Source organism: Balaenoptera borealis (genome assembly GCF_965194805.1).
Source record: "Balaenoptera borealis genome assembly, chromosome: 16".
Classification (NCBI taxonomy): Eukaryota; Metazoa; Chordata; class Mammalia; order Artiodactyla; family Balaenopteridae; genus Balaenoptera; species Balaenoptera borealis.
This window is the reverse complement of record NC_138872.1, coordinates 72290610-72310333: the sequence shown is the minus strand read 5'-3', so window position 1 is coordinate 72310333 and position 19724 is coordinate 72290610. Positions and strand designations below refer to the sequence as shown.

At 47.5% G+C, this 19724-nt stretch overlaps 1 protein-coding gene and 1 long non-coding RNA gene across 4 annotated transcripts; one reads left to right on the top strand and one right to left on the bottom strand.

The window, feature by feature from the left end:
- Positions 1–413: 413 nt before the first annotated feature.
- Positions 414–14620, bottom strand: LOC309613366. Of its 2 annotated transcripts, none has more exons than XR_014235682.1 (3): positions 14481–14620; positions 1758–12941; positions 414–1426 (listed from the first exon to the last, which is right to left on the bottom strand). It is a non-coding gene; the product is annotated as an uncharacterized lncRNA (long non-coding RNA). The 2 variants fall into 2 exon arrangements; XR_014235683.1 differs by having other exon boundaries at positions 1758–4663.
- On the top strand, positions 12934–19641 carry LOC309613365 (uncharacterized protein). 2 transcript variants are annotated; one of them, XM_082360118.1, is made up of 6 exons: positions 12934–13153; positions 13398–13433; positions 14254–14397; positions 14651–14806; positions 18831–19222; positions 19513–19641. In XM_082360118.1, exons 2-5 carry the CDS (start codon positions 13428–13430, stop codon positions 18942–18944), a joined length of 420 nt encoding a protein of 139 aa, XP_082216244.1. In that variant the 5' UTR covers positions 12934–13153; positions 13398–13427; the 3' UTR covers positions 18945–19222; positions 19513–19641. The 2 variants fall into 2 exon arrangements, with proteins under 2 accessions (XP_082216244.1, XP_082216245.1); XM_082360119.1 differs by lacking the exon at positions 18831–19222.
- Positions 19642–19724: the final 83 nt, after the last annotated feature.

Below are 19724 nucleotides of genomic sequence, written 5' to 3'. Positions count from 1 at the left end.
GATGGGAGGCTCTGGTGGTGGGTAGAGCTGACTGTTGCTGTGGCGGTCAGAGCTCAGTCGGAATTTTTTTTTTTAATTAATTAATTTATTTATTTTTGGCTGTGTTGGGTCTTCGTTTCTGTGCGAGGGCTTTCTCTAGTTGTGGCAGGGGGGGGGCCACTCTTCATCGCGGTGCGCGGGCCTCTCACTATCGCGGCCTCTCTTGTTGCGGAGCACAGGCTCCAGACGCGCAGGTTCAGTAATTGTGGCTCATGGGCCCAGCTGCTCTGCGGCATGTGGGATCTTCCCAGACCAGGGCTCGAACCCGTGTCCCCTGCATTAGCCGGCAGATTCTCAACCACTGCGCCACCAGGGAAGGCCCTGCCCTGGAATTTTTTAAATTAATTAATTAATTAATTAATTTATGGCTGTGTTGGGTCTTCGTTTCTGTGTGAGGGCTTTCTCCAGTTGCGGCAAGCGGGGGCCACTCTTCATCGCGGTGCGCGGGCCTCTCACTGTGGCGGCCTCTCTTGTTGCGGAGCACAGGCTCCAGACGCACAGGCTCAGTAATTGTGGCTCACGGGCCTAGTTGCTCCGCGGCATGTGGGATCTTCCCAGACCAGGGCTCGAACCCATGTCCCCTGCATTAGCAGGCAGATTCTCAACCACTGCGCCACCAGGGAAGCCCCTGCCCTGGAATTTTTTAAATGCTAAACCATCTTAGGCTCTTCCATTCCCTGAGCGATGGTTGGCCAGTCTCTGTGGGCCTCAATTCTTTCATCTGTGAAGTTGGGATAATAATAATGCCAACTCATTAAATGCTAACTATATAGCATTTACTATGGGCCGGACACTGATACGAGGGCTCAAAAATATCGTCATTTCCTCAAAACAACTTTGTTAATGGGGATTATTATTGTACCCATTTTACAGATGAGAAAACAGAGGCACGGAGACGTTTGGTACCTTGTCCAAGGTTACACAGTCAGGGAATTAATGAGGTGGGATTTTTTTCAACCCTATTTTCTGACTGTATTGGTCTCTCTAATATTAAACAGATATAGAAAACTCATAAACTCATTTCCTAAAGAAACTGAATGGTTCAGAAAAAAAAAAAGAAACGAAACATTATTGACTACAATTTAGACACGTCAGCCACATTTTCAGAGCTTATCTCTGTTAACTGTTCTTACTTGTTTCCTCCATTTTCCCCCCTCTGGATAGGCCTTTGAAAATTAAATTCAAGGTTAAATCAAGAGCGAGATAAGACTGTTGAAGACGAGGACTCTGGTTGCCTAACCAGTATCGTCCTTATCACCTTCTTTATTTTGCTGGAGACTGAAATGCGCCTACTTAAAAAACTATATTTCCCAGCCTCCCTGGTAGTTAGAGGTGTGGCCAATATGATGTAAGCCGAAGTCATTATGTGGGGTTACGAGGAAAGCACCTTTTTTTTTTTTTAATTTTTTTTTTTGAAATTCACGGTCTTTTATTTATTTATTTATTTATGACTGTTGGGTCTTTGTTTCTGTGCGAGGGCTTTCTCTAGTTGCGGCAAGTGGGGACCACTCTTCATCGCGGTGCGTGGGCCTCTCACCATCGCGGCCTCTCTTGTTGCGGAGCACAGGCTCCAGACGCGCAGGCTCAGTAACTGTGGCTCACGGGCCCAGTTGCTCCGTGGCATGTGGGATCTTCCCAGACCAGGGCTTGAACCCGTGTCCCCTGCATTGGCAGGCAGATTCTCAACCACTGCACCACCAGGGAAGCCCGGAAAGCACCTTTTTAAAACGCAGACAATGCAGTCAGAAAGAAAGAACTATAGACAGCCCTTAAACATGTGAAAAGATACTGAACTGAGGTTTGAAACTAGGCAGCCTGACTGGAGTCTGCCCTGTTACCTTCCCTACTCCTGTGTAAGCTCATTTAGAGGATGAAATAGAGATAACATGGATAAACTTCTTCACACAGCGTTCAGGCCCTGTTAGCTGCTATTATCATGAGCACCTGCAGTATACAAGGCACTAAAATACTAATATACTTTCTCTACCTTCTCTCATTTAAGCACCACTGCAATCTTACGAATAAGTTCCTCACTTCATAGCTGAGAAGACTGAGGATCAGAGAAATTAAATGACTTGTCCTGGGATTGCAGAGTAAATGGCAGAGCTAGGACTCAGACTCGGGTCAACATGACTGCTGCCTTTCACGTTGGGAGCAGAGAGGAGGGGAGGAAAGGGGAGGAAGAGGGAGGAATAAGAGGGGAGGTCCCTCTGGTGCTGAGGGTCAGTCATTTTCCTCTGTAGCTGTGGCTTACCCTGGAACAGAGAATGAGGAAGGGAAGAGTCCTTGGCCATGAGCTGGTGAAGGTCAGGCCCTAGTTTTACTGGAATCTGGACACTCTCTTCTACATTTCTTTCTTTCCTTATCAGGTTCTTCCTGTTCAGAGTAAAATAGTTTGAGGCTGCATGGGCTTGTCTGAGAGATAAATAATGAGGGGAGAAAAAGAAAATTGTGGTTTAGAGAAATGGCTTGCACCATTTTTTTACAGTGAGCCTCAAGAGAGACTTTTATTTCATGACTCAGCACAGGCATGCACATGCCAAACTGAACTGAAACTTTCTCACGATACTTTCTGATCCTGATTTTGTGCAGCGCACACCGTACTATATCGTTGTTCCCCTTTATCATTTTTCCTCCCCAAATGCTTATCATGACCCATTAAGCCGATTTCATAATCCACTTATGAGTATCAACCCAAGTTGGAAAAATCTTGGTTAAGAGCAGTATTTCTCAACTTCTTTATTTTTTTAATAAATTTATTTTATTTATTTGTATTTGGCTGCGTTGGGTCTTCGTTGCTGCGCGCGGGCTTTCTCTAGTTGCGGCGAGCGGGGGCTACTCTCCTTTGTGGTGCACGGGCTTCTCATTGCGGTGGCTTCTCTTGTTGAGGAGCACGGGCTCTGGGCGGACGGGCTTCAGTAGTTGTGGCACGTGGGCTTTAGAGCGCAGGCTCAGTAGTTGTGGCGCACGGGCTTAGTTGCTCCGCGGCATGTGGGATCTTCCCGGACCAGGGCTCGAACCCGTGTCCCCTGCATTGGCAGGCGGATTCTTAACCACTACGCCACCAGGGAAGTCCCTCAACTTCTTTTTAACTATTGCTCCCCAAGCCTTTCTTAGACATTTTGTTTCCTAATCACCATTTCTCATGAACTTATATACTATATGTCTGTGCTTTGTATATCTAAAAGATATTTTTCACCCGCCAAGAACCAATTTCTGCCCTCCTGGGGGGTGCTATTACCCCTGTTGAGAATGCACGGGAGACATCATACCAACTCATTTTCTGAGCCACCTTTACACACAGCATCCCAACATCCAATGAAATAGTATTAGTCCCATTCTGCAATGAATAAGCTGAGGTTGAGAGGTTATATTAATTACTGAAGATTGAAATGGCTGGTAAATGGATTGGAAATCCAGAGACCTACCAGATCCTAGCTCAGCTGCTTAATTATCTTCTCCAAAGTTTCGTTCCCTCACATGGAAAATGGCGGAATTGGTCCAAAGAAGTGTTCTCTAAACCTCAGGGTTTTTTTCCCCCCTATTTGAGCTGATAATAGGAGACATTTTTACAGCATATACTAGGTGTCAGGCACCAATCTACCCTTCTCACATACATTAATTAATGTAATCCTCACAATAACCCAAGAGGGAGATGCTATTATTACTTTCTCTTTCCGGTTGAGGGAATCGAGGCACAGAGAGGTTGTGTGACTTGCCCAAGGTCATACGGGTAGTAAGTGGCAGAGCTGGGATTTGAACCTAATAGTATGAGTTCCAGAGTACGTGCTTTTAACCATGTAAAAAGGAAACTTTTTATCAGTACGGAAAATAGAAAACCAGTATCATTTGTTGTAAATAGAAGGTAACAAAAAATAAAATGAAAAAAACTTGTTCTTACATTCTCACTAGATATTAGCATGTGCTCGGAATTCTGAGCTGGAGGCCGCCCTCTCTCTCTTTGTTAAAGACAAGACAAGAGAAGCATGGATAGAGAGGTGTCAAAGGGCTTCTGGCAGCGCAATGAGACTTTGTCCTGGAATAATCAGAAGCGTTGAAAGGGAATTGGAAAGAGACTGGCTTTCAGGGGTGTGTGTGTGTGTGTGTGTGTGTGTGTGTGTGTGTGTGTGTGTCCATGCGCGTGCGCGCGCAGCGCTTTCTTGCTAATGGCTGTACCACCTAAAATAAACCCAAGATGGGATGCATTCCACACACCGTGGTCCCTTGTCTGGGCGTTCTAGGAGTGTCTGAACATCCCGCGGAGGAAGGGAGATGCCAGCCAGTTCTGGCGTGTGGGTGCAGCCCCTGGCTACACGCGCCTCTGGAAGGCAGCCGGCAGCGCCCGCGTGGAGATGGGCAGCGTGGGGTGGTGCTGCCCCAGTGCCCGTCCAAGCTCCCACGACTTCGGCCGCTGCTTTCCCGCTCCAGCCTGGCTTCCCAGGTGGGTCTCTCACCCCCAAGTGGACCTCACAGACCTGTCACACAATTCACCCCGGGCCTGGAGTTTACCTTTCCTGCTCCTTCAGCCTCCGTTAGGTCCAAATGCTATCTTGCGCATCCTCTTTACCTGTGTGCTGTGCCGCCGCGGCCCTGCGGAGGTGTGCAGGTGTGATATCATCGAAGCCTGTGAATAAGTAAACGATAAACAGCCAGAAGTGGCCTGTTTCCCACATGATACCCAGGGAAGGGTCCAATTCCCCCTCCCCGTGCTCTGGGGTGTGTCCTGGACAGTGCGCCAGATCATTTATTATTTAGTGTTAGGTTCCAGGCAAGTTCAGTCGCACCCTTCATCTCTACAATAGAAAAGGGCGAGGGGGCACAACAGGTGAGTTGGAGTGAGAAAACGAAGCGTCCAGACCCTTTTTCTCCCATACGTTGTCTGTGTGACCTTGATCAAGTGTCAGAACCTCTCTGAGCTTCAGCTGAATACACACAAAGTCCCATTGCCTGGACTTAAATCTTAGTTCTGTTACTCATTAGCCAGAAGAATTTGTGCGAGTAATTTAGCTCCTCTGAGCCTCAGGCTTCTTATCTATAAAATAGGGACAAAAGCAGTACCTCTACATAGGACTGTGGGATGACTGAATGAGATGTATGTGAACACAGTTCCTATGTGGCACATTGTAAATATTCATTGTGACAGTCATTAATAGTTCTTGTTGTCCTATATTTTATTTTTTAAAAATATTTATTTATTTTTCTGCACTGGGTCTTAGTTGCAGCTCGTGGGATCTTCATTGTGGCATGTGGTCTCTTTAGCTGCAGCATGCAGGATCTTTAGTTGCGGCATGCGAACTCTTAGTTGTGGCATATGGGATCTAGTTCCCTGACCAGGGATCAAACCCGGACCCCCTGCATTGGGAGTGTGGAGTCAGCCACTGGACCACCAGGGACGTCCCATGTTGTTCTATTTTTTAATGACCCCCGTTCTGTGCCAACTGCTCTACATACATTTCCTCTAATCATCACAATGAGCCCTGCCAGTCTCTTATGTAATCCTTACTTTCCAGGTGAAAACTTAGGTTCAGGGAGGTCAGCCGACTTGCCCAAGGTCACACAGACACACGGTGGCAGAACTAGAATTCAAACCTAGATCTTGCCTGGTTCTAAAATTCCTTTTCAATGAGGTCCTAATTCATTTCTATCTGTAAAGTGAAAATGATGGTTTCTGCCACTGAGGTCTACTGTTAGGATGAAATAAGATAAAGTCTGTGCACTGATGAAAGAAATTAAAGATGATACAAACAGATGGAGAGATATACCATGTTCTTGGATTGGAAGAATCAACATTGTGAAAATGACTATACTACCCAAAGCAATCTACAGATTCAATGCAATCCTTATCAAACTACCAATGGCATTTTTCACAGAACTAGAACAAAAAATTTCACAATTTGTATGGAAACACAAAAGACCCCGAATAGCCAAAGAAATCTTGAGAAAGAAAAACAGAGCTGGAGGAATCAGGCTCCCTGACTTCAGACTATACTACAAAGCTACAGTAATCAATACAGTATGGTACTGGCAAAAAAGCAGAAATATAGATCAATGGAACAGGATAGAAAGCCCAGAGATAAACCCATGCACATATGGTCACCTTATCTTTGATAAAGGAGGCAAGAATATACAGTGGAGAAAAGACAGCCTCTTCAATAAGTGGTGCTGGGAAAACTGGACAGCTACATGTAAAAGAATGAAATTAGAACACTCCCTAACACCATACACAAAAATAAATTCAAAATGGATTAAAGACCTAAATGTAAGGCCAGACACTATAAAACTCTTAGAGGAAAACATAGGCAGAACACTCTATGACATAAATCACAGCAAGGCCCTTTTTGACCCACCTCCTAGAGAAATGGAAATAAAAGCAAAAATAAACAAGTGGGACCTAATGAAACTTAAAAGCTTTTGCACAGCAAAAGAAACCATAAGACGAAAAGACAACCCTCAGAATGGGAGAAAATATTTGCAAATGAAGCAACTGACAAAGGATTAATCTCCAAAATATACAAGCAGTTCATGCAGCTCAATATCAAAAAAACAAACAACCCAATCCAAAAATGGGCAGAAGACCTAAATAGACATTTCTCCAAAGAAGATATACAGATTGCCAACAAACACATGAAAGGATGCTCAACATCACTAATCATTAGAGAAATGCAAATCAAAACTACAATGAGGTATCACCTCACACTGGTCAGAATGGCCATCATCAAAAAATCTACAAACAATAAATGCTGGAGAGGGTGTGGAGAAAAGGGAATCCTCTTGCACTGTTGGTGGGAATGTGAATTGATACAGCCACTATGGAGAACAGTATGGAGGTTCCTTAAAAAACTAAAAATAGAACTACCATAAGACCCAGCAGTCCCACTACTGGGCATGTACCCTGAGAAAACCATAATTCAAAAAGAGTCATGTACCACAATGCTCATTGCAGCACTATTTACAGTAGCCAGGACAAGGAAGCAACCTAAGTGTCCATCGACAGATGAATGGATAAAGAAGATGTGGCACATATATACAATGGAATATTACTCCGCCATAAAAAGAAACAAAACTGAGTTATTTGTAGTGAGGTGGATGGACCTAGAGTCTGTCATACAGAGTGAAGTAAGTCAGAAAGAGAAAAACAAATACCATATGCTAACACGTATATATGGAATCCAAAAAAAAAAAAAAAAAGGTTCTGAAGAACCTAGGGGCAGGACAGGAATAAAGACGCAGATGTAGAGAATGGACTTGAGGACACAGGGAGGGGGAAGGGGAAGCTGGGACTAAGTGAGAGAGTGGCATGGACATATATACACTACCAAATGTAAAATAGATAGCTAGTGGAAAGCAGCTGCATGGGACAGGGAGATCAGCTCGGTGCTTTGTGACCAACTAGAGGGGTGGGATAGGGAGGGTGGGAGGCAGACGCAAGAGGGAGGAGATATGGGGATATATGTATATGTATAGCTAATTCACTTTGTTATAAAGCAGAAACTAACACAACATTGTAGAGCAATTATACTCCAATAAAGATGTTAAAAAAAAAAAAAGATAAAGTCGGTGAAGAGGCTTCTACTGATGCTCATCTCAGCTCAGCTTCTTATTCCCCCAGGGATAAGAAGTAATTATCTAAGCCTAGGCCTGTCATTTTCATAATAAGGAGGCTGGTGAACCCCTCATTGTCTCTGGGAGGCAATATTATCTGATGTCCATGGGAGGGGGTTGAAAGTGTCAGATCAAAATCAGAACTGCCAGGTTGCCTTCCCACATCCAAGCCCAGGTCTGCAGAGGTGTCTTGCATCTTCTTGGTTTTCTCTGCATCTCAGGCCTCCCACCCACCCCATGACGATTAGGACATCATCTTTTACTCTCTTTCCCAGGGGCAGTGTAAAACTACAGGTGAGAATATCTGACATCACCAGCTTTGAACTTTAGAAAAAGGGAGATCTTATGGCTATTCAGCTATTGTGAAGTCAGTTTCTCCCTGCCTCCAACAAATGGTGTGATGTGGGTAGAAGTGGGGCCCTGGCAAAGTGGGGCGCATACATCACCCCTCCTACTGGCTTGCCTTGCAGTGAGCAGACCTGGTGCCCTGTCCACCCTCCTGCATAATGTATGCACCCGTGGCAGGAACAGAATACCACCTGTGGTGAGTCTGGCCACTGCAGGCCCTGGACGTGTCCAGAGGTCTTGCCAAGGCTGATGTCTCTCCGTTGGCAGGAGCTGAAGAGAGGGAGGGGCCATGTGTCACTTGAAGCCTTTCCTGGGGCTGAGGTGGGAACTGGTGTCATCTTGGGTCTCAGGATTCTGCGACGATAGGGGCAGACAACAGGACAGCCCTAAGCAGGCAGTCTGACCCAGACTTAGACTCAACAGAGGTGTCACTGGGGACAGCTAGACTCCTGTTTTCTGGGCTTGAAGCCCCCTCTGAGAGGGCTGGGGTGGCAGAGAATGTGGCTGGGACCCTCTCAGTGTGGCTGAAGGGGAGAGGAGAGATTTGGGAACCAGGGACACAGACCTTGGCAGTTTCTGTGGCTGCCTCATGGTGCAGAAAATCCCTGGGGAAGCAGCTGTGGTGAGGTACATCGGGGTGGAGAATGTGGACAGAAGCAGGTGTACAGTGTTGCTTTCAGGGGAACATGCCAGAATGCAGAAGTCATGGATGAAGTCTGAGGCATCTGTGGGGGAGGTGTGCTTACTTGAGTGTGCGTGTGTGTGCGTGCGTGTGCACAATCGTGTGTACAAGCATGGGTGTGGAGAACCAAACAGGTCAGGAATGAAAGTGGGAGGTCGGAGTGCCTTAAGAGCCAAGGGAACCAGGGCATCTGGATAACATTACTTCATTGGTTGGATTCTATTCATTCATAGAATCAGTAAGTACTCAGTGGAGGCCCCCTCAAGGCCAGGCTAACTGCTAGGGCTTGGGATATGGAGACGATTTAGACCCAGGCACTTGTGGTCTAATTGGGGAGCCAGGCAGTGAAATGGAGAATTTAACTACCTTGTGAGAAGTGCTAGAACAGCTGTATGTATATGGTGCCCAAAGCAGTCACCTCTGCCTAAGGCAGGCAGGAATACCACCCTGAGGCAAAACTGAGCAGTGGCTCAAAGGATGAGGAAGGTGTTAGTTGGGGTGGAGGCAGTGGGGAGAGATAGGGGAAGGGTGTTCTACTCAGAGGGAACAGCAGCTGTGAAACCCTATGCACTGGTTCAGGAACCTTGAACAGATCCTACGGTGGAAACTTGAATGAGCTGATGGGGCACAAAAGGATCTTATCTGTTTACATATTATCGATCCTCTTCCCCCAGTGGAATATAAGCAACACGAGGGCAGGAAATTTGTCTGCCTTAGTCTCTGCTAGAGTCCCAGAGCCTAGAGCAATGCTTGACACGCTGTGGGATACATTGTGAATGAATAAACCAAAGATAGGCCTAGGGTGGATGGTGTGGACAGTCAACTAAAGCATTTGGGCTTTATCCTGGAGTCAGCGGGGAGCCCTTTGCGGGGGGTGAAAAATTGAAAGGGCACGAGATCTGGGCTTCCCTGGTGGCGCAGTAGTTAAGAATCCGCCTGCCCATCCTTCTCAAACTCTTCCAAAAAATTGCAGAGGAAGGAACACTCCCAAACTCATTCTATGAGGCAACCATCACCCTGATACCAAAACCAGACAAAGATACTACAAAAAAAGAAAATTACAGACCAATATCACTGATGAATATAGATGCAAAAATCCTCAACAAAATACTAGCAAACAGAATCCAACAACACATTAAAAGGATCATACACCACGATCAAGTGGGATTTATCCCAGGGATGCAAGGATTCTTCAATATATGCAAATCAATCAATGTGATACACCATATTAACAAATGGAAGAATAAAAACCATATGATCATTTCAATAGATGCAGAAAAAGCTTTTGACAAAATTCAACACCCATTTATGATAAAAACTCTTCAGAAAGTGGGCATAGAGGGAAGCTACCTCAACATAATAAAGGCCATATACGACAAACCCACAGCAAACATCATTCTCAATGGTGAAAAACTGAAAGCATTTCCTCTAAGATCAGGAACGAGACAAGGATGTCCACTCTCACCACTATTATTCAACATAGTTTTGGAAGTCCTAGCCACGGCAATCAGAGAAGAAAAAGAAATAAAAGGAATACAAATTGGAAAAGAAGAAGTAAAACTGTCACTGTTTGCAGATGACATGATACTATACATAGAGAATCCTAAAAATGCCACCAGAAAACTACTAGTGCTAATCAATGAATTTGGTAAAGTTGCAGGATACAAAATTAATGCACAGAAATCTCTTGCATTCCTATACACTAACAACAAAAGATCGGAAAGAGAAATAAAGGAAACACTCCCATTTACCATTGCAACAAAAAAGAATAAAATACCTAGGAATAAACCTACCTAGGGAGACAAGAGAACTGTATGCAGAAAACTATAAGACACTGATGAAAGAAATTAAAGATGATACCAACAGATGGAGAGATACACCATGTTCTTAGATTGGAAGAATTAATATTGTGAAAATGACTATACTACCCAAAGCAATCTACAGATTCAATGCAATCCCTATCAAATTACCAATGGCATTTTTTACGGAACTAGAACAAAAAAATCTTAAAATTTGTATGGAGACACAAAAGACCCCAAATAGCCAAAGCAGTCTGGACGGAAAAAAACGGAGCTGGAGGAATCAGACTCCCTGACTTCAGACTATACTACAAAGCTACAGTAATCAAGACAATATGGTACTGGCACAAAAACAGAAACATAGATCAATGGAACAAGATAGAAAGCCCAGAGATAAACCCACGCGCCTATGGTCAACTAATCTATGACAAAGGAGGCAAGGATATACAATGGAGAAAAGACAGCCTCTTCAATAAGTGGTGCTGGGAAAACTGGACAGCTACATGTAAAAGAATGAAATTAGAACATTCCCTAACACCATACACAAAAATAAACTCAAAATGGATTTGAGACCTAAACGTAAGACCAGACACTATAAAATTCTTAGAGGAAAACATAGGAAGAACACTCTTTGACATAAATCGCAGCAAGATCTTTTTTGATCCACCTCCTAGAGTAATGGAAATAAAAACAAAAATAAACAAATGGGACCTAATGAAACTTAAAAGCTTTTGCATAGCAAAGGAAACCATAAGACGAAAAGACAACCCTCAGAGTGGGAGAAAATATTTGCAAACGAATCAATGGACAAAGGATTAATCTCCAAAATATATAAACAGCTCATGCAGCTCAATAGTAAAGAAACAAACAACCCAATCCAAAAATGGGCAGAAGACCTAAATAGACATTTCTCCAAAGAAGACATACAGATGGCCAAGAAGCACATGAAAAGCTGCTCAACATCACTAATTATTAGAGAAATGCAAATCAAAACTACAATGAGGTATCACCTCACACCAGTTAGAATGGGCATCATCAGAAAATCTACAAACAACAAATGCTGGAGAGGGTGTGGAGAAGAGGGAACCCTCTTGCACTGTTGGTGGGAATGTAAATTGATACAGCCACTATGGAGAACAGTATGGAGGTTCCTTAAAAAACTAAAAATAGAATTACCATATGATCCAGCAACCCCACTACTGGGCATATAACCAGAGAAAACCATAATTCAAAAAGACACATGCACCCCAATGTTCATTGCAGCACTATTTACAATAGCCAGGTCATGGAAGCAGCCTAAATGCCCATCGACAGATGAATGGATAAAGATGTGGTACATATATACAATGGAATATTACTCAGCCATAGAAAGGAACGAAATTGAGTCATTTGTTGAGACGTGGATGGATCTAGAGACTGTCATACAGAGTGAAGTAAGTCAGAAAGAGAAAAACAAATATCGTATATTAACGCATGTATGTGGAACCTAGAAAAATGGTACAGATGAACCGGTTTGCAGGGCAGAAGTTGAGACACAGATGTAGAGAACAAACGTATGGACACCAAGGGGGGAAAGCCGTGGGGGTGGGGTGGGGATGGTGGTGCGCTGAATTGGGCGATTGGGATTGACATGTATACACTGATGTGTATAAAATTGATGACTGATAAGAACCTGCTGTATAAAAAAATAAATAAAATAAAATTCAAAAAAATAATAATAATCCGCCTGCCAATGCAGGGGACACGGGTTCGAGCTCTGGTCCGGGAAGAACCCACATGCCGCGGAGCAACTAAGCCCGTGCACCACAGCTACTGAGCCTGCGCTCTAGAGCCCACGAGCCACAACTACTGAGCCTGTGTGCCACAACTACTGAAGCCCGCATGCCTAGAGCCCGTGCTCTGCAACAAGAGAAGCCACCGCAATGAGAAGCCCGCGCAGCGCAACGAAGAGTAGCCCCCGCTCACTGCAACCAGAGGAAGCCCACGCGCAGCAACGAAGACCCAATGCAGCCAAAAATAAATAAATAAAATAAACAAATTTATTTTTAAAAAAAGAAAAGAAAAGGCACAAGATCTGACGTGGGTGGGAGGAAATCACTTTGATAATGATGTGAAGGTTGAAGAGACCAGATGATGGCTCTTAAATTTGGGCACTGTCAATAAAAATGAGTGGGGGGTCAGGTTGAAAAATTATTGAGGATAATTCTATACAATTAAGAAGTGGCTCTGAGTTTTACAATATCCCTGGGAGGCAGGCGTTTTCCCGTTTTACAGAGGGGAAAATGGACTCAGTGAGGCGCAGTGACTTGGCCGAAGTCACACAGCCAGTTGGCGGTGTAGCCCGGGGGTTCAGTCTTGCTTCTGCAGCGCCGCAGGACCCAGCACACGATGAGGATCCGAGCCAGGCGGGTAGCGGCGGGAACTCTCGCCATTTCTACTCGGTAACTGCCGGAAAACCTAGCGGACAGGGACTGAAAACAAGAGCGGGCGTCCACAGACGGGAAAAGGGAAGCGAGGCGCGTAGAAGAGTTTTGGGTCTGGGCGGCCGCCGTAGTAGCGGCGCTCTGATCCCCTTGACAACGGCGAGAAGCAGCGGGAGGCTTCTGGGCGGTGCAGCAGCTGCGGCCGATTGGAGCAAACAAGGCGCGGAATCCGTAAACTGCCCGCGGCCCCGAGGGCGCAGGTGATGGGGATAGGTCGATGGAGGGAGCCCGTTTGGGGACAACGGTAGGGTGTGGCCAGGGTCGGGCTGGGGCCTTCGAACGAGGCGCTGCCCCGAATCCCCGAACCCCCATCCTCGCTGTCCGGACCAGGGACCGTCGTTGGGCCTCAGTTTCCCCAGACGGGAAATGGGAGGAGGAGAATGGGCATCCCAGCCCAATGGCCCCTCTCAGTGTCTGAGGCCCAGGACTTTCTCTCCTCTGCAGCTCCTGGACTGACCGGCGCTGTCCTGCCCAATGGACGTGAGTCCTACCCCTCTCTGGAGCGGCCCCCTCAGCGCCCTCCACTCACCCTGACTTTGCCTGCCTTGGAGCCTGGACTGGAGAGGGGACTCTTTACCCAACATAGACCCTTCCAGCTCAGGACAAGAGCTGTGAGACAGAAAGAGAGTTGCAGGGACGGCCTTCCCATGGAAGGGCACATCCCACTCTGGCAAGATGAGGAGCTAGCCAAGCAACAGAGAAGAAAAGGCATCCCAGGCAGAAGGAACAGCATGGGCAGAGACGAGGGCGTGAGAGAGAGGCCAGGGCATTTGGGGAACTGCTAGGACTTCAGTATGGCTGGAGTGTAATGGGGGAGAGGGAGAGGTAGGCAGGGCCAGATTGAGGCCTTTGTCGCTGAGATAAGAAGTTTGGACTGAGTCGGTGGGAGCCATTGATGGACCGCAAGGGAGGGAAGGATATGCAGGACAGCTGGTGTGGAAAGGGGCACAACTGCAGGTTGCAAGACAGTTAGAGGCCAGCACTGTGGGCTGAGGGATGGTAAAGTAACGCAGTGGAAGCAGAGACAATAGATCTGTTTGGAGAGGCATTCTGAAAGCAAAAGCAATAAATCTTGGAAAAGTCTAGAATGACCAACAGGTCCTCGATGGTGCTGAAATGGGGATGACAAGAGAAAAGGCAGGTTTGGGGACAAGACAGTGTAGTCCTATTGACTCTCTCCCCACCACCTGGTGGCTGTTCCTCCCCTTTTCCCAGCCACCGCCCGTGTCCCTCCTGGTATTTCTGTGTCCCTGCAGCCCCTCCACATCTCCTCATCACCCCTTCCTCCTGTGCTGTCCAGGCCTCCTCTAGCCCGTGGAATCCAACCCCGGCTCCCGTCAGCAGCCCCTCCCTGCTGCTCCCCATCCCTGCCATTGTCGTCCTCGCTGTGGGCATCTATTTGTTGCTGCTGGGCCTAGTGCTGCTGACGAGGCACTGCCTGCTGGTGAGGGGCCTGGTGGGGGCTGAAGGGTGGGCCTGGGGGAGGAGGAACCTGGTCAATTTTTCCCCTCATTCGTAGGCCCTTACCCTGAGACACCTTTGCCATTTAGTCCCCGCATCTGTCCCTTTCGTGGGACCAGGAGATCCTCTTCTCGTCCTCAGCTGAACCTTCTCCTGCCCTTCTCCCCAAAACTGAGTCTTGGCTCTCCCTCCCTACCTGCTGCCTGGCCCAGATCTTGAGCCCTGCCTTCTCTTAGGCCCAGGGCTGCTGCACAGACTGCAGCTCCCCCTGCAGGAAGCAAGGCGCCTCCAGGCCCCAAGACTGTTGCTGGACCTGTGCAGAAGCCTGTGACTTCCCTCTGCCCAGCCCAGCCCACTACCTGGATGCCTGCTGCCCCCAGCCCGCCGAATCTGTGAGTTCTCTTCCTGGCCCCTGGCCCCTGAGTTCTGATCTCGGTACTCTCTGTGCATTCATTTTTTGGTTCAACAAAATTTATTACTGAGTACCTATTCTAGGCCAGGCACAGTTCCAGGTACTGGGTCAGGTGGAGACAGCCAAAAGCAACATATCAGATATTTTCTGGTAATGAAAGCTACTTGGAGAAAGGAAAATAGGGCAGCAGTTGGAGAAAGGTAATGTGTGTAACATGTAGGGCACATTTCTACTTCTGAAAGTGGTAGTTAAAAGAAAAGACAGCCCCTCACAGAGCTCCTTCTGTTTGCAGAGTAAATACGATGTTCTAGATGCTGTGCTACTTTATTAACAATCCCGAGAGCTGGATATTTTAAAAAACCTATCTATATGTATTTTTTTTAATTACAAAGTGTGCATGTAGAAATACATAGAAAGTACAAGTCACTTTATAAACTAGCTCTCTAACCAAGGTTGCTACATTGGTGTGTGTCCCTCATATACTAATACACATACAGTACTATCACTGTTGTATTTTACTGTTGGTAAAAATGTAGTCATACCACATATACCACACAGACTATTTCCTCACATCTGCCACTTGCCCTTTTTAACATGACATCACACCTTGGCTACCTATCCATGTTTTTATCCTCCTTTTGCAGGGGAATAAATTGGCCCAGGGAAATTTAGTCACTTTTCCAGCATTCCACAGTAGAGTCTTGCACAGCAAATTGCTCCATCATGTGTTGAAACAGAACCCTCAGGGAGAAGCCTGGCTCACAGAGGACAGGCCATTTTTGCATTTGTGGCTTTAAAGATATTAAGTGTAATTGACCACCTTCCTAGGCTCTGATTATTTTGGGCTCAGACATGTAGACAGCAAAGCTCCTGCCCTTGAAGTGGGGACCTTCCCTGGGGAGGGAAAAGTGAGGGGAAAAGACCAAGCAAATTCATAACTCGGGCAGACTGCAGTTGCAAATCCCTGCAAGATGTTTTGAGTTTCAAAATAAATTATGGGCCAAGGAGTTCTCCTCTTTCAGATAATCTGCATCTGGTTTCCCAGGGGTAGCCCGGAGACGGGGCCCAGGGCTGGGGCTAGGGGGGACAAAGGGGAAAAAGGAGAAGACCCTGGGTCCTCAAACCTCCTATAAGAAATGCTCAATTGCACAGTAATTTCTGGCCCCCTGTCCTGGGACACCACTCCCTTTGCCTTGTGTCCGCGGGGAGGGAAGAGTCAGAGGCCTCTCTTCCTCCTTGAGAGTGAGGTGCGCTGTCAGGAGGGACTGGCCCCTCCCACTGCCCCCTCCAGGGCTGCAGGGCGTCCAAGCTGGAGACCTCAGGTCCTGATCCTACCCGGCTTCTGCCGGAGCCAGGAAGGATTCTAGAATGACGAATGGTCATTCTCTCCTTGAGCTATCTTTCCACAAACCACAGTAAGGCCTCTGTGTTCTTCAGTTTCCTTACAGTAACAATAGCCACGAAAAATATTCCAAAGCTCTTGGCTCCTTCACAGCTGTAGAAACTGAGGCTTACAGAGGCCTAAAGCCTGGGTGGAGACACAAACCCAGGTTTCTCTTTCTCTCAGGGAGAAACCTGCCTATGTTACTTCTTTCACAGGTATGTCGTGAGGACCTAATTCATTCATTTATTTATTCACTTACGGAAGATTTATGGAGTCACTGTTGAGGCACTGTGCTGAGCCTTGGGGGTGCAGTGGAAACAAGGTAGACACGGCCACGGGGCTTACATTCCCACGAAGGACAGAGAGAAATAAGTAGGCAATGTGAGAAATTGCCTCACATTCTGAATCGAGGGTGAGAAATGATGCAATCCAGGGCAGTGGTTGGTTCTCAGCCCCTTGTGTGATCAGAAGCTGGGAGGAGGCGTAAATGGAAAGCCAGGCAACCAGGCCCCATGCCCAGTAGATCTGGAATGGGATCGGAATTTGCAAATCTTTAACAAGTTCTTACACGACTGACACATACCACCAGGGTTAAGAGCTACTGCTAAGGGAAAAGCGCTGTGACAGAAGAGCTCCCTTTTGCTGAGAGCTCCCTCCCTACCAGGCACCGGGCTTCGTGCCTTCCACTGATTCCCCACAGTGACCCTGTGAAGTAGGTGTTATATTTAAAATATATTTCAGAGATTAGGAAACTGAGGTGCAAATCATGAATTAGCCACACCTGGGCCTGAATTAGATTCAAACCCTGAGCTCCAAACAGTAACGATGGCTGGCCTTCACAACCTCAAAGTGAAAGAAATCAGAGTGAAAAACTACGGGCCTAGAGAAGCATGGGGGTTAACAGTCATGTGGAGCCCTTGTTTAATGTACTTAAAAAGCAGATTCCTTCCAGAAGCCACAAGGCTGCCTGTGAGAGTCGAGATATCCATTAGCTAGTTATTAACGACTAGAGCCAAACCCTTCCAGGGGGCAGAGCCAAGAAATGCTTTTAATACCCTCTTCTCTGAAGCGAGAGCAGTGGGACCTCTCTCAGCCCCCAATTCTGCGCACAGAATGACGGTGCGGTCCTCCAGAAACCCGCAGAGTTGACTTCAGCCCAGACTGGGACTCCCCAGAGACACCCCAAACCACACCCCCATCAAATACAAGGAAGCCACCTCGCTCTCTCCCCTCCACCATGATATACTTCTACCTCTTTCTAGAGAGACAATTCTTTTAGCAGGAACAGATGCCCTCCCCTCACCGGAGCCCCTGGTGATATCTGATCTCACCAGTCATCGGACACCGCACCCCGAAACCTCAGCTCTTCTAAAGGTCATTCCCCTATTCCTGGCTTGGCCTGGTGTCTGATTGAGCTGTGCAACTGTGACTGTCACTAACTCTGCCTCAGGCCTCAAGGAGCCAACCTTGTCACACATCCTGGGTGGGTCCTATTCCAGCCACTTGGCCTGACTCCAGTCCCTGCCTGCAGTGGTGACAGATCATCCGTGTCCCAGGGCAGAAGAGGAGTGGGTCGGAGTGGACCGGTTCTCCCTTCCTGTCTCTAAGGACTTGCTGTTCCTATTCCCCAAGAGGCAGACCTTCTGTCTCCCCTAGGAGCTGAGAAGCCCTCTACTTTCTTCTTTGCCTAAAGAGGGAAAAATGATATGCTTTGATTGATTCATTCATTCAACATTCATCTGTATCTCAGACACCTGCTGAGCCTGAGTCCCCTGGTAGCTCAGTGGAGACAGGAGATGAACTGTCCCTGCCTTAGCAGACCCTGAAAGAAGCTGCTATTCATGGCCCTGGGAAGCAGTTGGTCAAGGGGGATCTCAGGACTGGAAGCAGGCAGGCCCAGACCCATCCCAGCCCCATTCCTTCGTTGTATTCCTTTGCACAATCACTCCCCTCTCTGAACCTCCGTTTCCTCTTTTGTAAAGAGGCCCTCTACTCAAGGTTCTGATAAATAAAAGAGATGTAACTCCTTTTAAACATTAAAAAATTAAATCTGCAAATTACCATTTTTAAGGAAAACTAGATTTTAAAAATCATTCATGAACATAGTCTGTGCCTGGCACAGAGTAGGTGCTCAGAAATAGAGGATGAATGAGATCCAGCTTGGTCTCAGGCCAAGGAAGAAATCCACAAAACCAACAAGTGGTTTTCATCATAGACTGTGTGTGTTCCCAGTCTAACGACTTTCAATTGCGTGATATAGGAGAACCATCTCTGAGCTGAACGTTGTGACCTAAGCGTGGGTCCAGTTGACCTCTGGTCCTCAGTCTCCTCATCCATAAGATGGGAAGAAAGAAAGGACCCCACCCCCACCCCCACCCCACCGAATGATTTCTTCCAGCTCCTGAACCCAGTTGTTAGGAACACTGCCTCCTTGCTGATTTCTCAACAGCACAAAGAATTGACTTGTTCCCAAGAATGGTGGCTGGTACCCTCTGATCCACTGGGCAAATGGGACTTTCCAGGCCACTCTGTTCCCTTCTCCCCTGAGAAGGAGACAGCTTCAGGCTCTGGTCCCCCTTCCTCCTGCTCAACTCCCTCACCCCGTTCTCCTCTCCCTCAGGATTGGGCCCCTCACTGCCCTCGCTGCTGCCCGCTCTGTGACTGTGCCTGTGCGTGCCAGCTTCCTGACTGCCAGAGCCTCAACTGTCTCTGCTTTGAGATCAAGCTCCGATGACAAGACCCAGGGTCCCTGCCCTTTGGGGAGCGGCCAGCTCCCAGGGCCCACATGCCCTGTTCCCTGAGGGGCCTCAGGACACCTTTCTCCAGGCTATTGGAACCACAAATGGCCTACCCAGCTCACCAGCCTGGGAACCAGCAGTGGAGAGCCTGGCTCCCTGCAGAGTGGGACTCAAGGAGCCCTCCGCCAGCTGGATGGCAGCCCCTTTGGAGGGCCAGAAGAGAGAGTGGCTGGTGCTCTGGCAGGTGCCCCTGCCCTCCTCTCCCCCTCCCCAAGTAAATGATCGTATTTGAAGGTGAAGGTGGGGGACACGGCTCACCACAGTGAGCATTATGGGACAAACTTGGGCCTTGAATATCAGGGTGTAGGGGTACCCCAGGCACACCCTGTCCATGGACTCTTGGTTATTCTGAGGTGTGAGTGTAGTGCCTGCATGTGCTCTCCCTCTAAAGAAACAGGCTCCAGAGAATCACAGCAGCCAGGGAGAGGCCCCGAGTCAGGGGAGCAGAGGAGGAGGCAGGGAAGGCCGTGGATCTGAGTCCCTACCCTCCTTCCCTCCCCACAGATCCCTGTCCAAAGATTTCTCTTGACCACCTTTTGAGGGCCTCAGTCTGGATTTCCAAGGAAGAAATTTCCTCTGAAGTACTGGTGAGTGGGCAGGGGACCCTCCCCCCACCCCCAAAGAGGCAGGCCCACAGCTTCCTTCCCATCCTTCACTTTAGGCCCCCAGCTGGCATGAATGTCAGGAGCTTCAGGTTTCCCTAAATATAGATCCCC